The sequence below is a fragment of the Salvia hispanica genome, chromosome 3 (genome assembly GCF_029641045.1).
Source record: "Salvia hispanica isolate PSC_SH4W2 chromosome 3, Shi_PSC_v1, whole genome shotgun sequence".
NCBI lineage: Eukaryota > Viridiplantae > Streptophyta > Magnoliopsida > Lamiales > Lamiaceae > Salvia > Salvia hispanica.
In genome coordinates, this window is record NC_142694.1 from 14,667,037 (window position 1) to 14,686,706 (window position 19,670).

Here is a 19,670-nt window from a genome sequence, read left to right on the forward strand (position 1 = left end):
TGCAAGCTATCGCCCGAATTGTGAAAACCAACCTTTTTTTTTCTTCGGATTGAAGTCATACTATGTGCATAACGAGTTGTACCTCGAAATTCTTGGCTGTAGGGAGAAAACTGGTATTTTACGAACAACTTCTCACTTCTTAATAATGGTTGTTAAAAATGTGTAAATTTATGTTGGAGATTATAATCTCTTTCGTCTAAAATTGGATGAAGATAAAATTGGATGAAGTTGATCTATTGATGAATCTAGTAAAATAATTGAAGGGCCATAGGATATATGACCCTTACACTGTATGATTTGACAAAGCTCTGTAAGTCAATGTAGAGTGGGTGAGCTGGATGGCAGTTATTAGACAAAATTGCCCTTCAAGCTATTTGGGCAATTTCGTCCGAAAAATGACAAAATATGCAAGGTTTGTGATTTTATATTTTGTCAGACCCCTATAGTGGGATTTTTTTATTAGGGGTTAACGGTGCAACAAGCCAAAAAATTTAGGGTCCTTTTATGTCCTTTTGTTTTTTTTTTTATATGTGAACTTTAAAATATGATAATTATTTCCATCTTTGATAACATTCAATCGATCATCTGCTGCTTCATCCAGCTACACCACCGATGCATTGATCATCCACACACAACATAAATAGTATAGGTACCAAGAGGAATAATATTCTAAAGTCATTTTTGGTAGGCATTGCTTATGTTTAGGCCAACTTTTCTTTTCATTCCAACATCTTACTATTAGTTATTAACGCCAATATTAATTTGACAATGTACATGAACATAACTTCTTGATCATTTTTTATTCATTTATTTAAAGTTAAATTGAAAAAGACTATTAAGTTTTAAGTATTTAATAGAATTAGTATGAGATAGTAAAATCAAAATAAATGTGTACAATAAAAGGGAATAATGTTTGTTGGCCAAAATATGTGACACGGTATATCTGCAATTTATTTTATCCAATGATAGAATTCGAGTTCAACACAACACGAACTAGTTAATCTCGTATAATCGCGACTACTTGAATGGGTTAGGGTTAACCAATGACCGAGTTCGGTTATACGGGCCAGTTAATGGTCTAATCAGCATTGACTTTGCAAAACGTTATCTGCCATATGAGAAGCATTTTCCAAGCCAACTAGGGCGCCCATAGCCGTATGCAACCCTTTCCTAGGCCAACTCATGCTTCTCCCACCAATCCCAACTTCTCCTGTAGAGTATGAGCCATATCTCAACTTTAATGATTTCGATAATGAAATCTAATTCTAGATTTGAATTAATTCAACCACAACATTTAGACTATAAAGTGGAGATAGATCACTAACCTCCATCCATGCTTTTCTTGTGTTGAAGAAGATGTTGAATCTACCTTTGATGATTCTCCTCTCCTTGACCTCAAGCCTTCTATTTGATTCCTTTAATGGACAAAGAATCAAGAGCACTTTTCTATATATATGTATAACTATATATGTGTGTATACGGTATTTGTTGGTGTGTATAAATCATGCACATACCATCTCTTTATATAGGTAAGAAGTGACTCTTCATGAGAGACACAGATACATGACTTTACAATTTAAACACTACTGCCTTTGTTAATGCAATAGACATGTCGGTTGAGAAGGTAGTTAATTAGTTTCTAAAGAATATGATTCTAACTCAATCCATCACGTCACATACATGCATATACAAATACATGCACATTTAATAATATTATTTTATGTACTAAGTAACTACCATAATTAATTGTTACTTTAGTACATGCTCTCGGCTACACACATACATACATATAAAATACTTTTCGTATAATATAATATATTTATCTACCTATATATATTATATTATAACATTATAATTAAAGGTAAGAGTGGAGGATTATCAATACACCCGATTCTAATTCTTTAATCGAAACCGATCCATCACGGTGTCGTCTTTAATATTAGAATCCCTTTTAACTTTTAATATTATGAACTTGAACTATAATTTAAACCAATAGATACATATATAGATACATAGGTCATATAAGAATATAAATATTCTTACATTCTCCCACTTGACCTTTGTATCGTCTTGATGGTTTAATAACCATAAAGCGCACTTTTATATCAAGTTCAAAATATCCTTTAAATACCATGATAAAATTAGAATTGATCGAATCATGGCGGTCACACATCATTAAGCGACATGATTCCTTCCATGTATCACAAATCAATTCCAGCTTTACATTGTCCTTTCATTGAGATAAACTTTTATTCTCAAATCATCATATGTTATCCAATAACCATAATTGTATACAAACTATAATGATAACATATTCAATAAACAGAAACATAACTTTTATTGAATTCAAAGTGTCTTGCACTTTACAAGCATAATACAACTAAAATAGTAAGGCTTTATCTATAATACTCATACGCTCTACATGGCCAATAAACATTTTGGGTGTAGTCCTTTAGTCAACGGATCCGCTACCATCATATCCGTCCTAATATGCTCAAAGAACACTCTTTGTTTCTGTACTTCTTCTTTAACAGATAAGTATTTTAACTCCATGTGCTTAGCCCCTTTCGAGTACTTATCATTCTTTGAAAAGAAGACAGCTGCGGAATTATCACAATAAATTTTCAGCGGCCTAGCTATAGAGTCAACAATTCTAAGCCCTGAAATAAAGTTCCGCAACCACAATCCGTGAACAGTGGCCTCAAAGCATGCCACAAATTCGGCTTCCATAGTGGAAGTTGCAATGACAGACTGCTTTCCACTTTTCCATGATACTGCTCCCCCGGCTAAAAGGAACAAATAGCCAAACGTTCATTTTCTACTATCAACGCACCCGGCATAGTCTGAATCTGAATATCCAATGACCTCTAGATTACCGGATCTTCTATACGTAAGTATGTGCTCTTTGGTGCCTTGCAAGTACCTGATTACTTTCTTTGCAGCCTTCCAGTGATCCATTCCGGGATTACTTTGATATCGACCCAACATACCAACCGCAAAGGTGATATCTGGCCGCGTACATGTTTGAACATAGTTCAAACTCCCAACCACTAATGCATATGGAATTCTTTCTATTTCCTTACGCTCCAATTCATTTTTAGGACATTGCATTTTACTAAACTTGTCTCCCTTCTGAATTGGAGCAATCCCTACAGAGCACTTTTCCATTCTATATCTCTCTAAAATCTTATTGATATATCCTTTCTGAGATAAACTTAATAATCCTTGTGACCTATCTCGAAATATTTCTATTCCGATCACATAAGATGCATTTCCCATATCTTTCATTTCAAAGTTCTTAGAGAGATATTTCTTCACATCATGTAACATACCTATGTCATTTGCAGCAAGCAAAATATCATCAACATATAAGACTAAAATTATAAACTTACTCCCACTGATTTTTACATAGATACATCGATCAACAATGATCTCTACAAAACCATATGATACAATGATATCATTAAACTTTATATACCATTCTCTAGAAGCTTGTTTTAGTCCATATATTGACTTCCTCAGCTTACATACTAAGGGCTCGTTTGGTAGCTATGTCTATTTCGACTAGACATGATACTATTATGATAGTAATCATAGTTTTGATTAGTTAATTTACATATATTGGGTGTTTGGTAGATTAAGATAATTGTGAGTTATCTTATTGTAGTGTTTGGTACAATAAGTCACAAGTAAGGATTAAAATTATGATTGTCAAAATTATCCTCATTAGTTTAAATTAATTACTAAACTATCATCATTTTACCCTAATTATTCCTATAAAATCGTTTTGTTTAAAATTAACATCTTTTCAAGCTAAACTCCTTACAAAAATTAGCATCTTTATATCAAAAAACTTATATTTATTTTGGTATTCTATTTTTGTGAGCATTAATAATTTTGGACAAATTTTATGAATAATCAATTATTATTTTGGACAAATTCTATATGAAAATATTTTATCAAGTACCAAATTTTATATGTTCAATTTTTTTGAAGTTTAAAGCGTTTGTGGATTGAACAACATCGTATATTTATGTTCAAAACAAAAGCAATTGCCTTCAAGTATTACGTAATTATAAGTATAATATAATATAATGTAAATAAAGTAATATAATAAGAATATAATACGATTTAATGTAAAGTAATATAACGAGAACATAAAGTAATATACTGAGAATATTATAATATAATATAATGTAAATAAAATAACAAAGTAATATAATTAGAACAACAAATTGACATCAACAAAATTCTTAATATGATTTAATAGGAAAATGACGTCCTTCAATACAACAACTAAGTAAAATTGATGGGTTAGAAATTTTGATGGGTAAAATTGTATTTTGATAACTTAACTAGGCTTCCATGATAAATAACATAGGATTTTGGGTAGTTACAAATATGACTAAAACATAAGATTTTCAGTGGGCTTTGTGCGGGCCGGAAATAAAACACGGGCTACTATGTTTGGTAACATAACTACCAAACACACAAATAAACCCAGATTAATCTCTTATCTAGGCGAAACATAGCTACCAAACGGCCCCTAAGTGTTCTTGTCCTGTTGCCAAGAATCCTTCGGGTTGGTTCATATAAACTTCCTCTTCAAGTTCTCCATTTAGAAAAGCGGTTTTCACATCCACTTGGTGTAGCTCAAGATCATAATGAGCCGCCAAAGCCAAAATAATTCTTAAAGAATCCTTCTTTGAAACTGGAGAGAAGGTTTCTTTATAGTCAATGTCATCCTTTTGGGTGAAGCCTTTAGCAACAAGGCGTGTATCTTTCGATGTTACCTTTCGAATCACGTTTTGTTTTAAAAATCCATTTCTAACCACTGGTTTTAAAACCTTTAGGCAATTCTACTAAGTCCCAAACTTTGTTATCACCCATAGATTTTATTTCATCTAATCAACCACTTTTTAGAATCTTCACTTTCCATGGCTTGTCGGAATGAGATCGGATCTTCTTTCCCTTACCGATCGCCTCAAGGTTTCTTGTGGTTCACTATTCTCTTCTTAAATTATGACAGGTTCAATTACTTCATTTTCGGCTAGTGAGTTTTGCACATTATTACGTTGTTCTATTGTATCGTTTGATTGTGAGACAATAGGAACAACAATATTTGGTGCAACAACATGTGGATGAACCTTATCGTGGATTTCTTGAATATCCACCTTTCTAGGTTCACCACTCCCACTAATTTTCCCATTTTCAATGAACCTAGCATTTCCCGTCTCAACTATTCTCGTACTATGATTAGGACAATAAAAAGTATACCCCTTTGATTTATCCGGATAGCCAATGAAAAATCCACTGACGGTCCTTGAATCAAGTTTTTTTTCATGTGGATTATACAACATTACTTCTGCTGGGCAACCCCAAATGCGAACATGCCTTAAGCTAGGTTTCCTTCTTGTCCACAATTCAAAAGGTGTCTTAGGAACTGCCTTACTAGGAACCCGATTAAGCATATATGTTGCAGTCCTTAAAGCATAAATCCACAATGAAAGGGGTAAAGTACAACCACTTAACATAATTTTAACCATTTCCATTAATGTACGATTCCGTCTCTCCGCTACACCATTCTGTTGCGGAGTACCGGGCATTGTATATTGTGCACAAATACCTCTACTTTCGAGTAACTTTGCAAATGGGTCCGGACATTGTCCAGTCTCATTAAACTTTCCATAAAACTCACCACCTCTATCCGATCTCACAATTTTAACTTTTCTATCTAACTGCCTTTCCACCTCATCAATGAATATTTTCAGTACATTCACTGACTCAGATTTTTCATGCAGTAGATATATGTATCCATAACGTGAGTAATCGTCAATAAATGTGATAAAGTATTTTCGACCATCCCACGAAGGAGCATCAAAAGGACCACATATATCAGTATGTATTAACTCAAGAAGCTGAGTGCTTCTCGTGGCTGATTTCTTTACAATGTGTTTAGTTTTCTTTCCTTTAATGCAATCTACACATATATTTAGGTCACTAAAATCCAATTGAGGAAGAATTTCATTCTTTACCAACCTCATAATCCTTTCTTTAGGAATATGACCTAATCTTTGATGCCACAAGAAAGCCGGACTTTCATTTGACGCATTACGCTTAATGCCTCGACTTTCAACATTAAATAAGGATTCATGAAACTTTGCATCAAGATTGAATCTATAAAGTGAATCATACAAAGTACCACCACCATAAAAGTAATCGTTTCGGTACAAAGAGAATACACCATTTACAATCTAAACTTTAAAACCTAAATCATCCAATCTACTTATAAAAACAAGATTTCTAGCACATTCAAGTACATAAAGACAATCTTTAAGATCTACATGACATCTTGTGTCCAAGATCAATCTGTAGGTCCCAATGCCTTCAATTAGTGCTTTCATCCTATTTCCCATGAACAAATATTGTTCAACCCTTTTTATAGGTTGGATCGAACTGAATCCCTGTTTAATATGAGACACATCCTGCAAAAGAAACACTTCCTTTCCTTTTGGATTTTCTTCTCCGGACCTTTCAGAAAAGATTTATCCTTCTTTTTGTCCTTCTTACTTGATTTTCCTTTACTGGTGCTAGCACCTCCATGACCTATGAGATTCGCAACTTGACAATTCATCTTCTTTAATCTCCCTTCCTCTTGAACCAACATAGCCTTTAATTCCTAAAATTCTCATTTATCTTTGATGGTGTTATAATTCACCTGAAACTGGCTAAATTCAATAGGTAGGGAGTTCATGATAAATTGGACCACAAATTGCTCATGAACCTCCATTCCCAAGGTCGTTAGCTTTGCCGCCAAGTTAGGCATGTTTGTCACATGATCATGAATTGGTTGTGACCAGTCAAACTTCTTTGTAGTGAAAGTTTGGTTTTTCCTATAAATTATAAAAGTTGCACCTAAAGTCACGAATTTTATCGGATTGTGCAAATTTCCCACACTACTCGACCTGACGACATATTTCTGCTAAAAACTTATCCCACGTGGCATGCCGGAGGCGTGACTTGGAAAAATTTCTGACTGGGCACAAAACAACGTCGTTTTATGCTTTTTTTTATTGAATCTTTTTACACGTTGATTTCATTCCTAAACCGTTTTTCGACGATTTCAATCTTGTCGTTTGCGTTTTCCGTCAATTGAATTGAGGTTGCGCTTTCGAAATCAGCCGAAAAGAAGTTATATTACCTAATTTCAGAAATTTTGCCAAGTCACACCTCTGGCATGCCAGGATAAGTTTTTAACACAAATATGTCGTCAGGTCGGGTAGTTTGGGAAATTTGCACGATCCGATAAGTTCGTGATTTTAGGCACAATTTTTATAATTTATGAAAAAACCAAACTTTTCCAAAGTTTGTGACTTTTTAGGCAATTTATCCTTATATTTATGGATATAACGAAGATAGAAAATGATTGAAATGCATTGGGTCACCTGTGGTTCCCAAACCACACACAAATACAAATATATATACACTGCTACCCTTAACAAACTCACATGCGTCATCTCTCTTTTTAATTTACAAAATTCACAATCACATCAAAAATCACACTTTCAGATCCTTTTCCTTTGTAATAAACGTTGGAATAGTTTCGCAATGTGGGTAGAAAAGAGATAAATAAATGAATTTTAATATGACATACAAGAAGTTCAATTTCACAAATACTACTATCATACTGTACAATTTTATTCGAGCTAATAGTAGATGATATAAACAATACAATTGACAATTAATATACAATTTATAAATCAGTGCTTAGCTAGGGAAGGGGGATGGATATGAGCTCATGCCTTAAATTCACCCCTTTATGACACTATTTATGGGCTAATACTATTTCTCATCACATTCCTTACTCAAGAAAGAGCACACGCAATCCACCATTTCATCTCATTATTTTATTTTTATTTTTTCAACCAATTTAGTTTTAAATTAGATATAATATTAAAATCCTAAAAATGATTTTTGTTAAAAGTTACATAATTCAAATCCTAAAATTATAATTTATTGTAAGCGATATTTAATCTAAAATCGAAGCATTAATAAAATGATTGTCAAATTTCCCCCATATGTGTTCAGATAAATTGTTATCCAATTTGTCGTCGGATGAATCGTTGCCATCCGAGGTCATACTTTAATTGTTACAACGACAAAAAATGGTAGCTACATTAGATTACACATCTGAAGGAAGCTTATTAATATAAAAGTGTGAGGAAACTGGTATGCATGACATGGGCCCACCAATGCTAGTAGTAACGATTTTTATAAAATTTTAATAATCTTTTTAACTTAGGAAAGGGGAAAATGATTATTTGATTATTCATGGATTATTTTATTACAAAATTAAGTTAATTTATTTTTCATTTAGAAACACTATTTTGCGCTCTAAATTAATGTTATTTTTAGAAATTTTTCAACACACTTAATGTGTTTTGATTTTTTTTTTTTGCTTATATATATATTTATATGACCAATCCATCTTATTCATGTATAGCATTTATTTTTAGAATTTTTATTTTCTATCTCTATTATTTCAGTTTTTCAATAAATTACAAAGAATGAAATTGTTTGAATATCGTTTTGACTTGAAAAATATTTCAATATGGTAATGACTTGGAAATTACTCCATTAATATGGTAATATTTAAATTATTCCCATATGTAATTTAGATATTTTATATAAGGTATACTATATAACAAGTGAATTAGGAAATTATTGATATAGTTAAATTACATAATTACTTGAAAAGTATTCCAATATGGTAATGACTTATAAATTATATTCCCATAACAATTTGTACTCCGTATTATAAATATGAGATATATACTTATAGGGTAGTGATATAATGCAAACCTATATATTGTACAAACTCAAAACTCCTCAACACAGCTTCAACACTGTTTCAATACAATATCATCAAAACTCCTCAACACAGCTTCAACACTGTTTCAATACAATATCAACACAGTGTAAAATTTCAAGATTTTACTGTCAATGCAGTATCAACACAATATACCGTTGAAATTCTGTTGAAATTTTCCTGTTGATGCTTTTTTGTGATCTGTTGACATTTTTCAATAGTCCAGATCATAGTTTTGAGTTTGTACAATATTTAGAGTTTTCGTTTGATCACATTCCTAACAAGAACAAAATATTAATCATTTAAATTAACACAAAGCCTCTAATATATATTTCCATCGATTTGCATCGATTTATCTATCTCGACTCCATCAATGGGTGTATTCTTCACTCCAAACACATAGCCATGAACAACGATGTGTTAACGGAGATTCTGTTGCATCTGCCTGTACAATATCTGTTGAAATTCAGAGCTGTCAGCAAATTTTTGTATGACGTCATCAATTCTTCGTCTTTCCGAGAACTTCGCACTCACAATAATAACAAATTAGATGGCATGGTATGTCTGCAATTTATTTTATCCAATGATAGAATTCGAGTTCAACACAACACGAACTCGTTAATCTCATATAATTGCGACCACTTGAATGCGTTAGGGTTATACGGGCCAGTTAAGGGTCTAATCAGCATCGATTTTGCAAAACATTGTAAGCCCAATTAGAACCTTTTATCAAGCCCACTAAGGGCACCCATCGCCATATGCAACCCTTTTCTAGGCCAACTCAAGCTTCTCCCACCAATCCCAACCACCTATTCCAACTTTTCGTCGTGTAGAGTATCCAAGCGCTAGGTCGCAGTTGGTTACAACGAAGATTTCAAAGTGCGCAGTTGTTGTGGTGCGGAACGCACTGCTGTCTCCATGCACATGTGTACTCAAGAAACACGGATTCTTGAAGGGGGTTGGCTGTCGATGATGATCTTGGATTTACCTCAGATGATCCTATAAAATCGGCTTGTGAGAATGGCCGCTTTGCACATTGGAGTGTGTATTCTTCTAGTGACCATGTGTCAAAGATACTAAGCCTGGATATGAAGAATGAAGTGTTCCATACTGTCAAGTTGGCCAATCATTTCGGAGCTTTTACTTTGATGGTGAATTGGTGCATATTTATGATACGAGATGTGAAGGAAGCGAATGGAGTTGGAATTATGTGACGACTGTGGAAATGCCATGCATTACGATTGAGATAATACCTCGATGGGAGACTAGTTTTGTTGTTATTGAGAATTGGGCAGGCACCCCATTTGTGCATGATTATCGTGAAGGTAAATTCATTTGTCATCTGCCTAAAGGGGCATTGCTGAATGCTGATGGAGTACAGAGGTAGCTTAGTTTCACTTTAAAACTCTAATCCTTCTAACTTCTAAGCTTACCTTTGTAATAGGATTAATAGTCTATATAATGTGTTTTATAATATTTCATTTTATATATTGTGATTATGATAATGAGGATTGTAAATTTACGAATATTATTCATCTTGATATTTATCGGGGACTTTAATTATTTATTTGATCCTAAATGTGAATGGTGCTCCTGATAAAGTGAACAACTTAGAGCACTCCCAATGGTACCGGCTAAAAGTCAGCGTTTTTTCGCCGTCTATCGCCGAGTTATCGCCGACCAATGGGAGAGGTCGGCGATAATTCGACGATTTTTCCTCCCGTTTTATCGCCAACCGGCGAAAAATCGCCGGATTATCGCCGACCACTGTGGTCGATAATTCGGCGATAAATATATATATATATATATATATATATATATATATATATATATATAGGGAGATGATCAAAACAAGTATGTGTTTAAATCCAGAAATGCAGCCCAAATCTTGGCCCTAGGATTAGATGATCTAATGGTCAATAATTAACCCAAAACACGGAAGGTCATAATTAAGTAGTTTTAGGTCATATTATAAGATTTGGATTTATGTCATGTTAAGATCATTTTAGGTCATGCTTTGTTAGCATGACCTAAAAATAAACTAACTATGACCTAAAAATGTCTTACGTATGACCGTATTCTGCATTTCTGTATTTAAATCTGGTCTTCATAGATCAAAACCCTATATATATATATATATATATATATATATATATATTTAATTTCCCCCTTATAAATACACACCTTCTCTTCATTATCGAGTCACGGTGTCTCAACCGAGTCCGAGTCCGCCCGCCGGGGTGTACCGTACAACGAACATGAACGGTTCAAGGCGTTCATGGACATACACCAGAAGGAGGCCCATCGAGCACTACAACACGATATGATCGAAGAATTGTGGGCAAATAGAAACCGCGCCCACAACCCTTGAATTTTTTTACTTTGAATTTTTTTTCCCATTCCTGTACTATTTTTTTTTATTAATTTTCGTCGTTGTAATGTTTACCCGTGTTTAATACAACGAACTTTATTACTATTATTTGTTTTGTCTTATAAATTAAATTATCTAGCTTTATTATATACAAAAATAAAACAATTAAATTAGTGATGATGTAAAAATGAAATGTTGAGTTAGGGAGAAATAAAGGAAAAACCATTGAAGCAGTTGGCTAAAAGTTGGCTAAAAACTGGGGATAAATTATGGTATTGATGTGGCAGAAGTTAGGAAGAAATAAGAGAGGTATTAGGGAAACTGTCGAGAATACTCTTATACAAATAGAGAATAATTGACAATTCCCATTGAATGGAATTTAGTTCATATTGAATTTTGCCAAATCCACACATCATCCTGCTGCGTTATAAAGTGGCATAATCGAATGAATTTAGTTCATATTCTATATATAACTAGGATTGGGATAATCGAATGAAGTAGAGTTGGGATAATCGATCTCTTGTAGGATTGAGAAGATTGGGACTGACAAGAATGTTGCTTACGTTATTTGGAATTGGAGCAGGAATTGGAGCAATATATATTTCCATATGTTTAAAACTTATTGATGTTACATTCCAAATAGGATTATCTGTCTTAGTATTCCTTGAGTAGATGTTTTTTTTTTTTATCATAATAACATATCTCAGCCTCACATTCATAACTTTGACCACCAAGTCAAAGTAAAAGGGAGCGTATGCTCGATTTAATTACGAAAATTTAAATGTATTTCAAATGGTCAAAACTAATTATGGTTTAAATGAAATTTAAATGTATTTAAAAGGGAATGATCTTGGTTAAATACTACTTCATCCGTCCCACTTAAAATGATACGTTTTCCTTTTTATTTTATCCCAACTAAGATGATACATTTCTTTTTTTGAAAACTCTATCTCTCCAACTAATACACTCAACCATTTTTTTCCACCCCTATTAAAATATTCATATTTCTTTCTCTCTCTATTTTAATACTTTCACCCACATTTTCTCTCTCCAATTAAACACATAAACCAATTACTCCTAAAATCCCGTACCGACTAAGGAATGTGTCATCTTAGCCAGGACGGAGGGAGTACTAGAAGTCTACATAATCTCTAATTCATTTTTATTAGTTGAATGTTAGATATTCCTATAAAATAATATGAAAATTTTAATTTCTTATTACAAATTGAGTCATTTAAAAAAAATCAATAATGCGGCTCCTTCATTTAATTTATATTTTCAATGGCATTATTGTTATATAGGTTAGTTTGAGGTGCAATTTCATGGTCCAAGTATATGTTGGATGGTTTAAGTGGGACATGGTGATCTTTTTTACTTTATGGCCACTTTCTTTGTTTTATTTAGCTTTAGGAATACACCTCCATTAAGCTATCCTCTTCCAAAACCCTCTTTAGTCATTACCTAATAATTCTCCCATTTCATTAATTAAATGCCACGAACACAAACTAATAAAAGAGTAAATTAAGAAACAACAAATGGGATCTTTAAAATACAATAATTTCTAGTATAATTTAATGCGACCAACAAAAACTAAAAAGGGGTAAAGAACGAGAAATGGGATTTCTAGAAGACTATAATTCTTAGGGTCGGTTATTCCAAGATTATGAAGGAAAAAAAAAACTTTTTAGAAGTGGTATTATCTTATCTAGAACTTGGGTGATAATATTTTTAGAATAAAGGTAGAGATATCGATGGGTAGAGTATGAACATTGAAAAGCATTCATAGTGCCAATTCTTATACCCATCTTTATAGTTATATCCTTTTTTTTAGTATTGTACCAATCATGTGTTCACATTGCTTATTACTAGTGAAAAAATGACTATAAATGGTTATTTAAAAATAAGAACATATTCTTAGTAAAAGTATGGCATTAAAAAAAAATTACAATTACTACTAATTTATTCCACTCAAATATCATCATAAAATAAATAAGATTCACATCTCAATGAAATGTGCAATTAATATTTTTTAGAGGGAACATCTTTTTTGGTCCACGAACTTTGCCAAAGTATCATTTTAGGTCCGTGAACTTTGAAAATATCATTTAAGGTCCATCAACTATGGGTTAATATCATTTGAAGTACTTTTTTACTATTTTTAAATTTTTCTGGACGAAAATACCCTCAATACCTTAAAGGGTATATATTCTTAATAAACTTATCATATACTCATATTTTTTATAAAAATCTTTACAATATATTGTTGACGAATTTTCTAAATATAATTTGACCTTCAATATTATTACTTAATTTTGTGACATGCAAGTAAAATTGCTTCTTTAATTTTTTATATTAAAGAATTTTAAAATTTAATAAAGAACTTTCTTTAATAATAAAAAATTGAATAAGGATACTTTCTTGCATGTCACAAAATTAAGTGATAATATCGAAGGTTAATAAAAAACTTTTCTTTAATAATAAAAAATTGAATAAGGATATTTTCTTGCATGTCACAAAATTAAGTGATAATATTGAAGGTCAAATTATATTTAGAAAATTTATAAAAAATATCTAGTAAAGATATTTATAAAAAATATGATTATATGACAAGTTTATTAAAAATATATACCCTTAAAGAGATTGAGTGTATTTTCGTCTAGAAAAACTTGGAAATAGTAAAAAAGTACTTCAAATGATATTAACCCATAGTTGATGGACCTCAAATGATATTTTCAAAGTTCACGGACCTAAAATGATACTTTGGCAAAGTTCGTATACCAAAAAAGATGTTCCCTCTATTTTTTAAATCTTATGACAAAAAAAAGGAGACTCCTATTATGGAAGAAATATAATTTAACACCACAAAAACTAGCTGTATATGTATGTACATAACTTCATGTGTATAGGATCCATTAAATTTTCATAAAATCAAGATTTCAAAATAATCTAATTAATCAAGCCATTTTCAGTATAGTAGACAGCCATATTTCACGTTTAAAATAATGGAAAAACAAACAAAATAAAATACTCATTTTGTATATATTTAAAAGTCTCAATTTTTCACTGCTATATATAATTAGTGGCATATCCGAAATTTCGTAGAATAAAAGGGGCAATTTCCTGTATATGTCGTATTATGCTTTTCCTTTATTTTGCTTTTGTTTTTCGGCCTTACACCTTTAAACAGTTTTTTGACCGTTGCTTTTCCTCTCCCCTCTCCCCCTCTCTCTCTCTCTCTCAACACACACACTCTCACTCATTCAGCTTCGATCAATCTAGCTAGAAACAACTTTTGCATTGAGGTACGTGTGTTCCCTCATTCAATTCTCATTTCGGAGGCAATTTGTCTCCTTCTAGTTCTTCAAAATCTAGTGTTTATTGGATGAATTCATTCCTGCGCATTTCCGTTGCTGAATTGATTCAATTTTTTTGTTATGTATATACACACAGAGTGGTTTGTTCATAGATTAAACTCATAATGTTGATTTCTAGCTGCCTTGTATTTTTGCATTTTCGTGAATTTACACTTGTGAGATTTCTCATGTTCTTCACCACCTGTTTGTGAAATTTACTGAAAGAGACTGCGATTCTGTGTTATTGATGTCCATTGGCAGCTGAAAAAAATAATTTTTTAAAAATTTAATCAGACATCATCTTCTCCAATAAATCTGATTTTCGACTTTATGTCAGTTTGAATAGGATTCAACGTGCTGTGGAGTTTAGAAGCATTGTTTCAGGCCTTTAGTTTGTTTACTGTTTGCTCATTGCACCTTTACTGATAAAGACTGTCTGCTGCACATTAGCACAAATATGCTTTTTCTAATCCCATAGGTATTCTTGCTTTTGAAGAAACACTAATTTTCTAACTTTGCTTTCCATTCTATCGAGGTAAACTCAATTGAAACCGCAATTTTTGTTACCTTAGTCTTTTCTGGCTTTGTTTAGTGTTTGGTTGGTTGAAAATTCTGGAGCTAGTATGCTTTGAGAACATTGGAAATCATCCTTTGCATCTTGCAATTTATGTTTCTGACTGTTTGGATGGTCTGGATTGCATTTCCTTTTAGTTTTTACCTTTTCTTGGGTTCGAGGTAAAGGATTTTCAAGTCCTTTGATGTTGTTTAGACAGATTTTTATTGGTTCCCATTGCTTACTAGTGATTATGTTGCATGTATTGGCTTTCTTATTTCTCAGAGAGAGGAATTTCTTATGAATCTGGTGGGAATTGCGAGAAAGTCGCTTCATTTTGATTTGCATTTCGATTCAAGCCTGAAAAACTCTTAGAGGGGATAGAGTGGTTGAGAGAGGGATAAGTCAAAGCCAAGAGATGGGATGTTCTATATCGAAGTTGGATGATGAAGAGGCGGTCCAGCTTTGTAAAGATCGGAAGAAATTCATTAAACAAGCCGTTGAGCATAGGATGAGATTTGCATCTGGACACATTGCTTATGTCCAAGCCATGAGAAGAGTCTCTGCTGCACTGCGAGAATACATTGATGTAGATGGGCCTCGTGAGTTTACTTTGGATTCATTTGCAACACCGACATTCACACCTGTAAAGAAAACAAATCCCGGTTTCATCTCCATATCACCCAATTCCTTCTCAGTGGCACCAATAAAGTCTGAAACAAAATCGTCTTATAAAATAAACTACTACAGGTCAGGCGGGAATTCTTCTGTTTTGGTCGAGGAGAGACCACCTCATTCGCCAGAAACTCATAGAATAAACTACTACAGGCCTGGCAGGAATTCTTCTGTTTCGGTTGAGGAGAGACCACCTTATTCGCCAGACACTCATAGAGTTGATGCTTATCCTCCCGTACAGCATTTTGGAATGGACAGCATGTTTGCAATGCAGTCCTCTCCCATGAACCCTTCATTTTTCCAGTATTCTCCCAACAATAGGCCTAACTACCCTCCTCCGTCGCCTCAAACATCTCAGTGGGATTTCTTCTGGAATCCCTTTTCTTCATTAGATTACTATGGGTATCCCACCAGGGGTGCTCTTGATCAGGCAATGTTGGACGATGAGAATGCAGGTTTGCAACAAGTCCGCGAGGAGGAAGGCATACCTGAGTTAGAAGAGGAAACAGAATATGAAGAAATTGATGAAAGGATGAGCAGTAAAGAAGAGAATGTTAAACCTTGCAGCAACTTTGATAGAGAGCATGTTGTTGTAGAAGATGTTAACGATAGCGATAGTGACAGTGATGTTGAAACTGAGACTGAGGAAGAGCAGGAATCGGAGGAACATATGGAAGAACCACCATCTAAAGAACATGAAACTGTAGAAGTGGCCAAAGCTCAAAATATGCGTCAATTAAGTAAAAAGGAAACAGCTGTTGCTGATGGTGAATCAAAAGAGGAAACACCGGGCTTCACTGTCTATGTAAATAGAAGGCCAACAAGTATGGCAGAAGTTATAAAGGATCTTGAAGATCAATTCACAGCCGCTTGCAATGCGGCTAGTCAGGTGTCTTCCATTTTGGAGGCCAGCAGAGCTCAGCACTCACCATCAGCCAATGATGTGACAGGTTCAGAACAATATTCGAATATCTTGTAAATTTTTCATTGGAATTTATGGTTTCTTTCATTTGTTCTTTAGTCCTACGCTTGGAAGCATAGTTAAATGTATTCTGCACACCAAATATTTTAATTCATCCTGCTATATGTGAAAACTTTGAAGTCCATTATTCGTGATGCATCTAAGATATTAGTCTTAGTTTTGTGAGATTAATGCATCACTGTGAGCATGTTCATGAGATGATACTTTCCTTTCTTTTGAATGCATGAATTCTTCACTATCAAATGTTATCACAGGCAGACATGTGCTATAAGAAGCTTTACTGATTGTGCACTCACTTGAGTTAGTTTGTTTTGATGGCTGTGTTAAGAGTTTACCTTTCTTAATGTGATACAATTGGTGATAGGAGTTACCTGTTTTCCTGCACGTCAACTCACATGCTTCCTACAAAATTGATGTATAATTTACTACTTTTTCTTGTCTGCAGCTATGAAGCTTTTAAATCCAGTAGCATTATTTAGGTCAGCATCATCTCGATCATCATCATCAAGATGTTTGGTCAGTGCTTCAACTTCAAGAGATGAAGGCTACGAAAGCAGCAGTGACTTCTCTGACGATTCCTGCATGTTTTCTGGGAGTCACCAGTCGACCTTGGATCGATTGTACGCTTGGGAAAAGAAGCTTTACAATGAAGTTAGGGTATGCATCTGAAACCAAAAAACCACCTGGTTATGCTGGGTTCAATATTTACTGTAGCTATATATCTCCATGAGTTTCCACCAGAAAACACATTGAAATGGATCATCTTTCTAGAAGTAGACTTAACTTTGTTTATAAAGATATTAAGCAAGTATTTAGGACATGTCTCTAGATGATCATCAGATTTGAAATCAGCAATGCTGCTTCCAGTCGAACTTCCAATCAAAGTATAAAACGTTTGTCAGTCCTTTTTCTATGTCCAAGTTTATTGTATTTAGCTAGGATGGACTAATATGAATATGTGCATTATGATCAGATTATAATTTTTCAATATTCTAAATCACACTATTATTACAATTTCTCTGAAGGTTCAGAATTACAGAAGCTGCTCTGTACTATATCTTTAATGAGTCTAGATTCTTCCTTGTCCCAAATGAGTAAATTCTGTATTTTTGATCACACAGGCTGGTGAGCGTGTTCGTAGAGCTTACGAAAAGAAGTGCAATCAACTTAGGAATCAGGACGTGAAAGGCGATGACCCTATTTCTGTGGACAAGACAAGGGCTTCCATAAGAGACCTTGATACACAGATAAAAGTTTCAATACACTCAGTTGAAGCTATCTCAAAGAGGATTGAAACTTTACGGGACGAAGAACTGGAGCCTCAGCTCTTAGAATTAGTGCAAGGGTATGTTTTAAGAGAATTGCTTCTCAGATAAATTTAATCAGATAGTGTAATTTAAGAGAATTTATGAGGCAGTGATGAAGTGAGAACTTAAAAACTGTTGATCTAAATTGGCAGGTTAGCAAGGATGTGGAAGGTGATGGGAGAGTGCCATCAACTGCAGAAACGCACCCTCGACGAAGCTAAGATTCTGTTGGCTGGAACACCTTCAAAGCTGTCGGGATCACGGAGATACACGATAATGTCACCTTCCGAACCACACAGGATGGCGCGCTCTGCAGCCAACCTCGAGACAGAGCTGAGGAACTGGAGGTCCAGCTTCGATACATGGATTGTTTCTCAACAATCCTATGCGCACGCGCTTAAGGGGTGGCTCCTGCGCTGCGTCCGCTCTGACCCCGACACAACAAAGTTCCCATTCTCCCCTCGGAGGTCCTTAAACGCCCCGCCTATGTTCAACATCTGCATCCAATGGTCAAGGTTCCTGGATGCCGTCCAGGGGGCCCCGGTGCTCGATGGGATGGACTTCTTCGCAGCAGGTGTCGGCTCGTTGTACGCACAGCAGCTGAAGGAGGACTCACGTCGCCAGTCTGGTAGTTCATCGAAGAGGTTTGGAGGGGAAATGGAGGTGGTGGAGGCAGGGCACTTTGAAGAGGAGGTGGTGACGGCCGAGAAGATGGCTGAGGTGGCCATCAGAGTGCTGTGCGCCGGGATGTCCGTTGCGCTGAGCGCCCTCACGGAGTTCGCTGTCAGCTCAGCGCAAGGATATGCTGATTTGATCAAGCAATGGGAGAATAACAAACAGCAGCAGCAGCCACAAACAATTCATGGGTCAGAAAAGTAGAGAGGAAAAATCAATGTAAATCTTGAACTAATTGTTAACTAATTATTTGTATGGAAATAGATTAGTTGCTTGCTTTTTTTAACTTTTATTTCCAAAAAAAGAATTAGTTTTGCTTTGGAGATGAAAATAGTAAGAATATTATATGTATACCCTTTTTTATACAGTAAAATAAATAAATATAATCACAGGGATGTGATTATATGATAATCTATAATTATGGTGACAACCTAATAATCCTCATTTTATGGACGAAAAGTATCATTTTATAGAACAGAATATCATTTTATAGATTAAAAGTATCATTTTATGTATGCTGAAAAAATATCATTTTATCATGTATAAATATCATTTTTAGTAAAAATGATACTTTTGACCCATAAAATGATAGGATTATTAGGTTATCACATAAATATAACTTATCATTATAAGGCACCCCTATAATCACATATATAATTATTTTGAAACCTATTATACACGCTAATAATAAAAATAAAATTCTACTACTAATTTCTTTGACTGGTAGTTTTGTTTGACTGATTTAAAACAAATATAGGAGTATTAATATTCAACATAATTTAGATATTTTATATACATTTTAAGAAAAAAATGATGAAATGACCCATAATCTGTTTGTGACATTTCTATGAAGTCAAATTAGTTCAATCAAGAATAACAATTGCA

The 19,670-nt window shown here is 33.9% G+C and overlaps 1 protein-coding gene across 2 annotated transcripts; it reads left to right on the forward strand.

The window, feature by feature from the left end:
• The first annotated feature begins 14,417 nt into the window (after positions 1-14,417).
• Positions 14,418-19,071, forward strand: LOC125216476 (uncharacterized). 2 transcript variants are annotated; one of them, XM_048118190.2, is made up of 5 exons: positions 14,418-14,542; positions 15,432-16,771; positions 17,249-17,460; positions 17,925-18,148; positions 18,263-19,071. In XM_048118190.2, exons 2-5 carry the CDS (start codon positions 15,565-15,567, stop codon positions 18,987-18,989), a joined length of 2,370 nt encoding a protein of 789 aa, XP_047974147.1. In that variant the 5' UTR covers positions 14,418-14,542; positions 15,432-15,564; the 3' UTR covers positions 18,990-19,071. The 2 variants fall into 2 exon arrangements, with proteins under 2 accessions (XP_047974147.1, XP_088925498.1); XM_089069372.1 differs by lacking the exon at positions 14,418-14,542 and adding an exon at positions 14,564-15,328.
• Positions 19,072-19,670: the final 599 nt, after the last annotated feature.

Excerpts from the sequence above, each read along its gene's own strand:
- LOC125216476 (XM_048118190.2), top strand. The coding sequence starts at position 15,565 with ATGGGATGTTCTATATCGAAGTTGGATGATGAAGAGGCGGTCCAGCTT. Across the intron at positions 16,772-17,248 it reads ATCAGCCAATGATGTGACAG|CTATGAAGCTTTTAAATCCA; the intron begins GTTCAGAACAAT and ends TCTTGTCTGCAG. Across the intron at positions 18,149-18,262 it reads CTCTTAGAATTAGTGCAAGG|GTTAGCAAGGATGTGGAAGG; the intron begins GTATGTTTTAAG and ends CTAAATTGGCAG.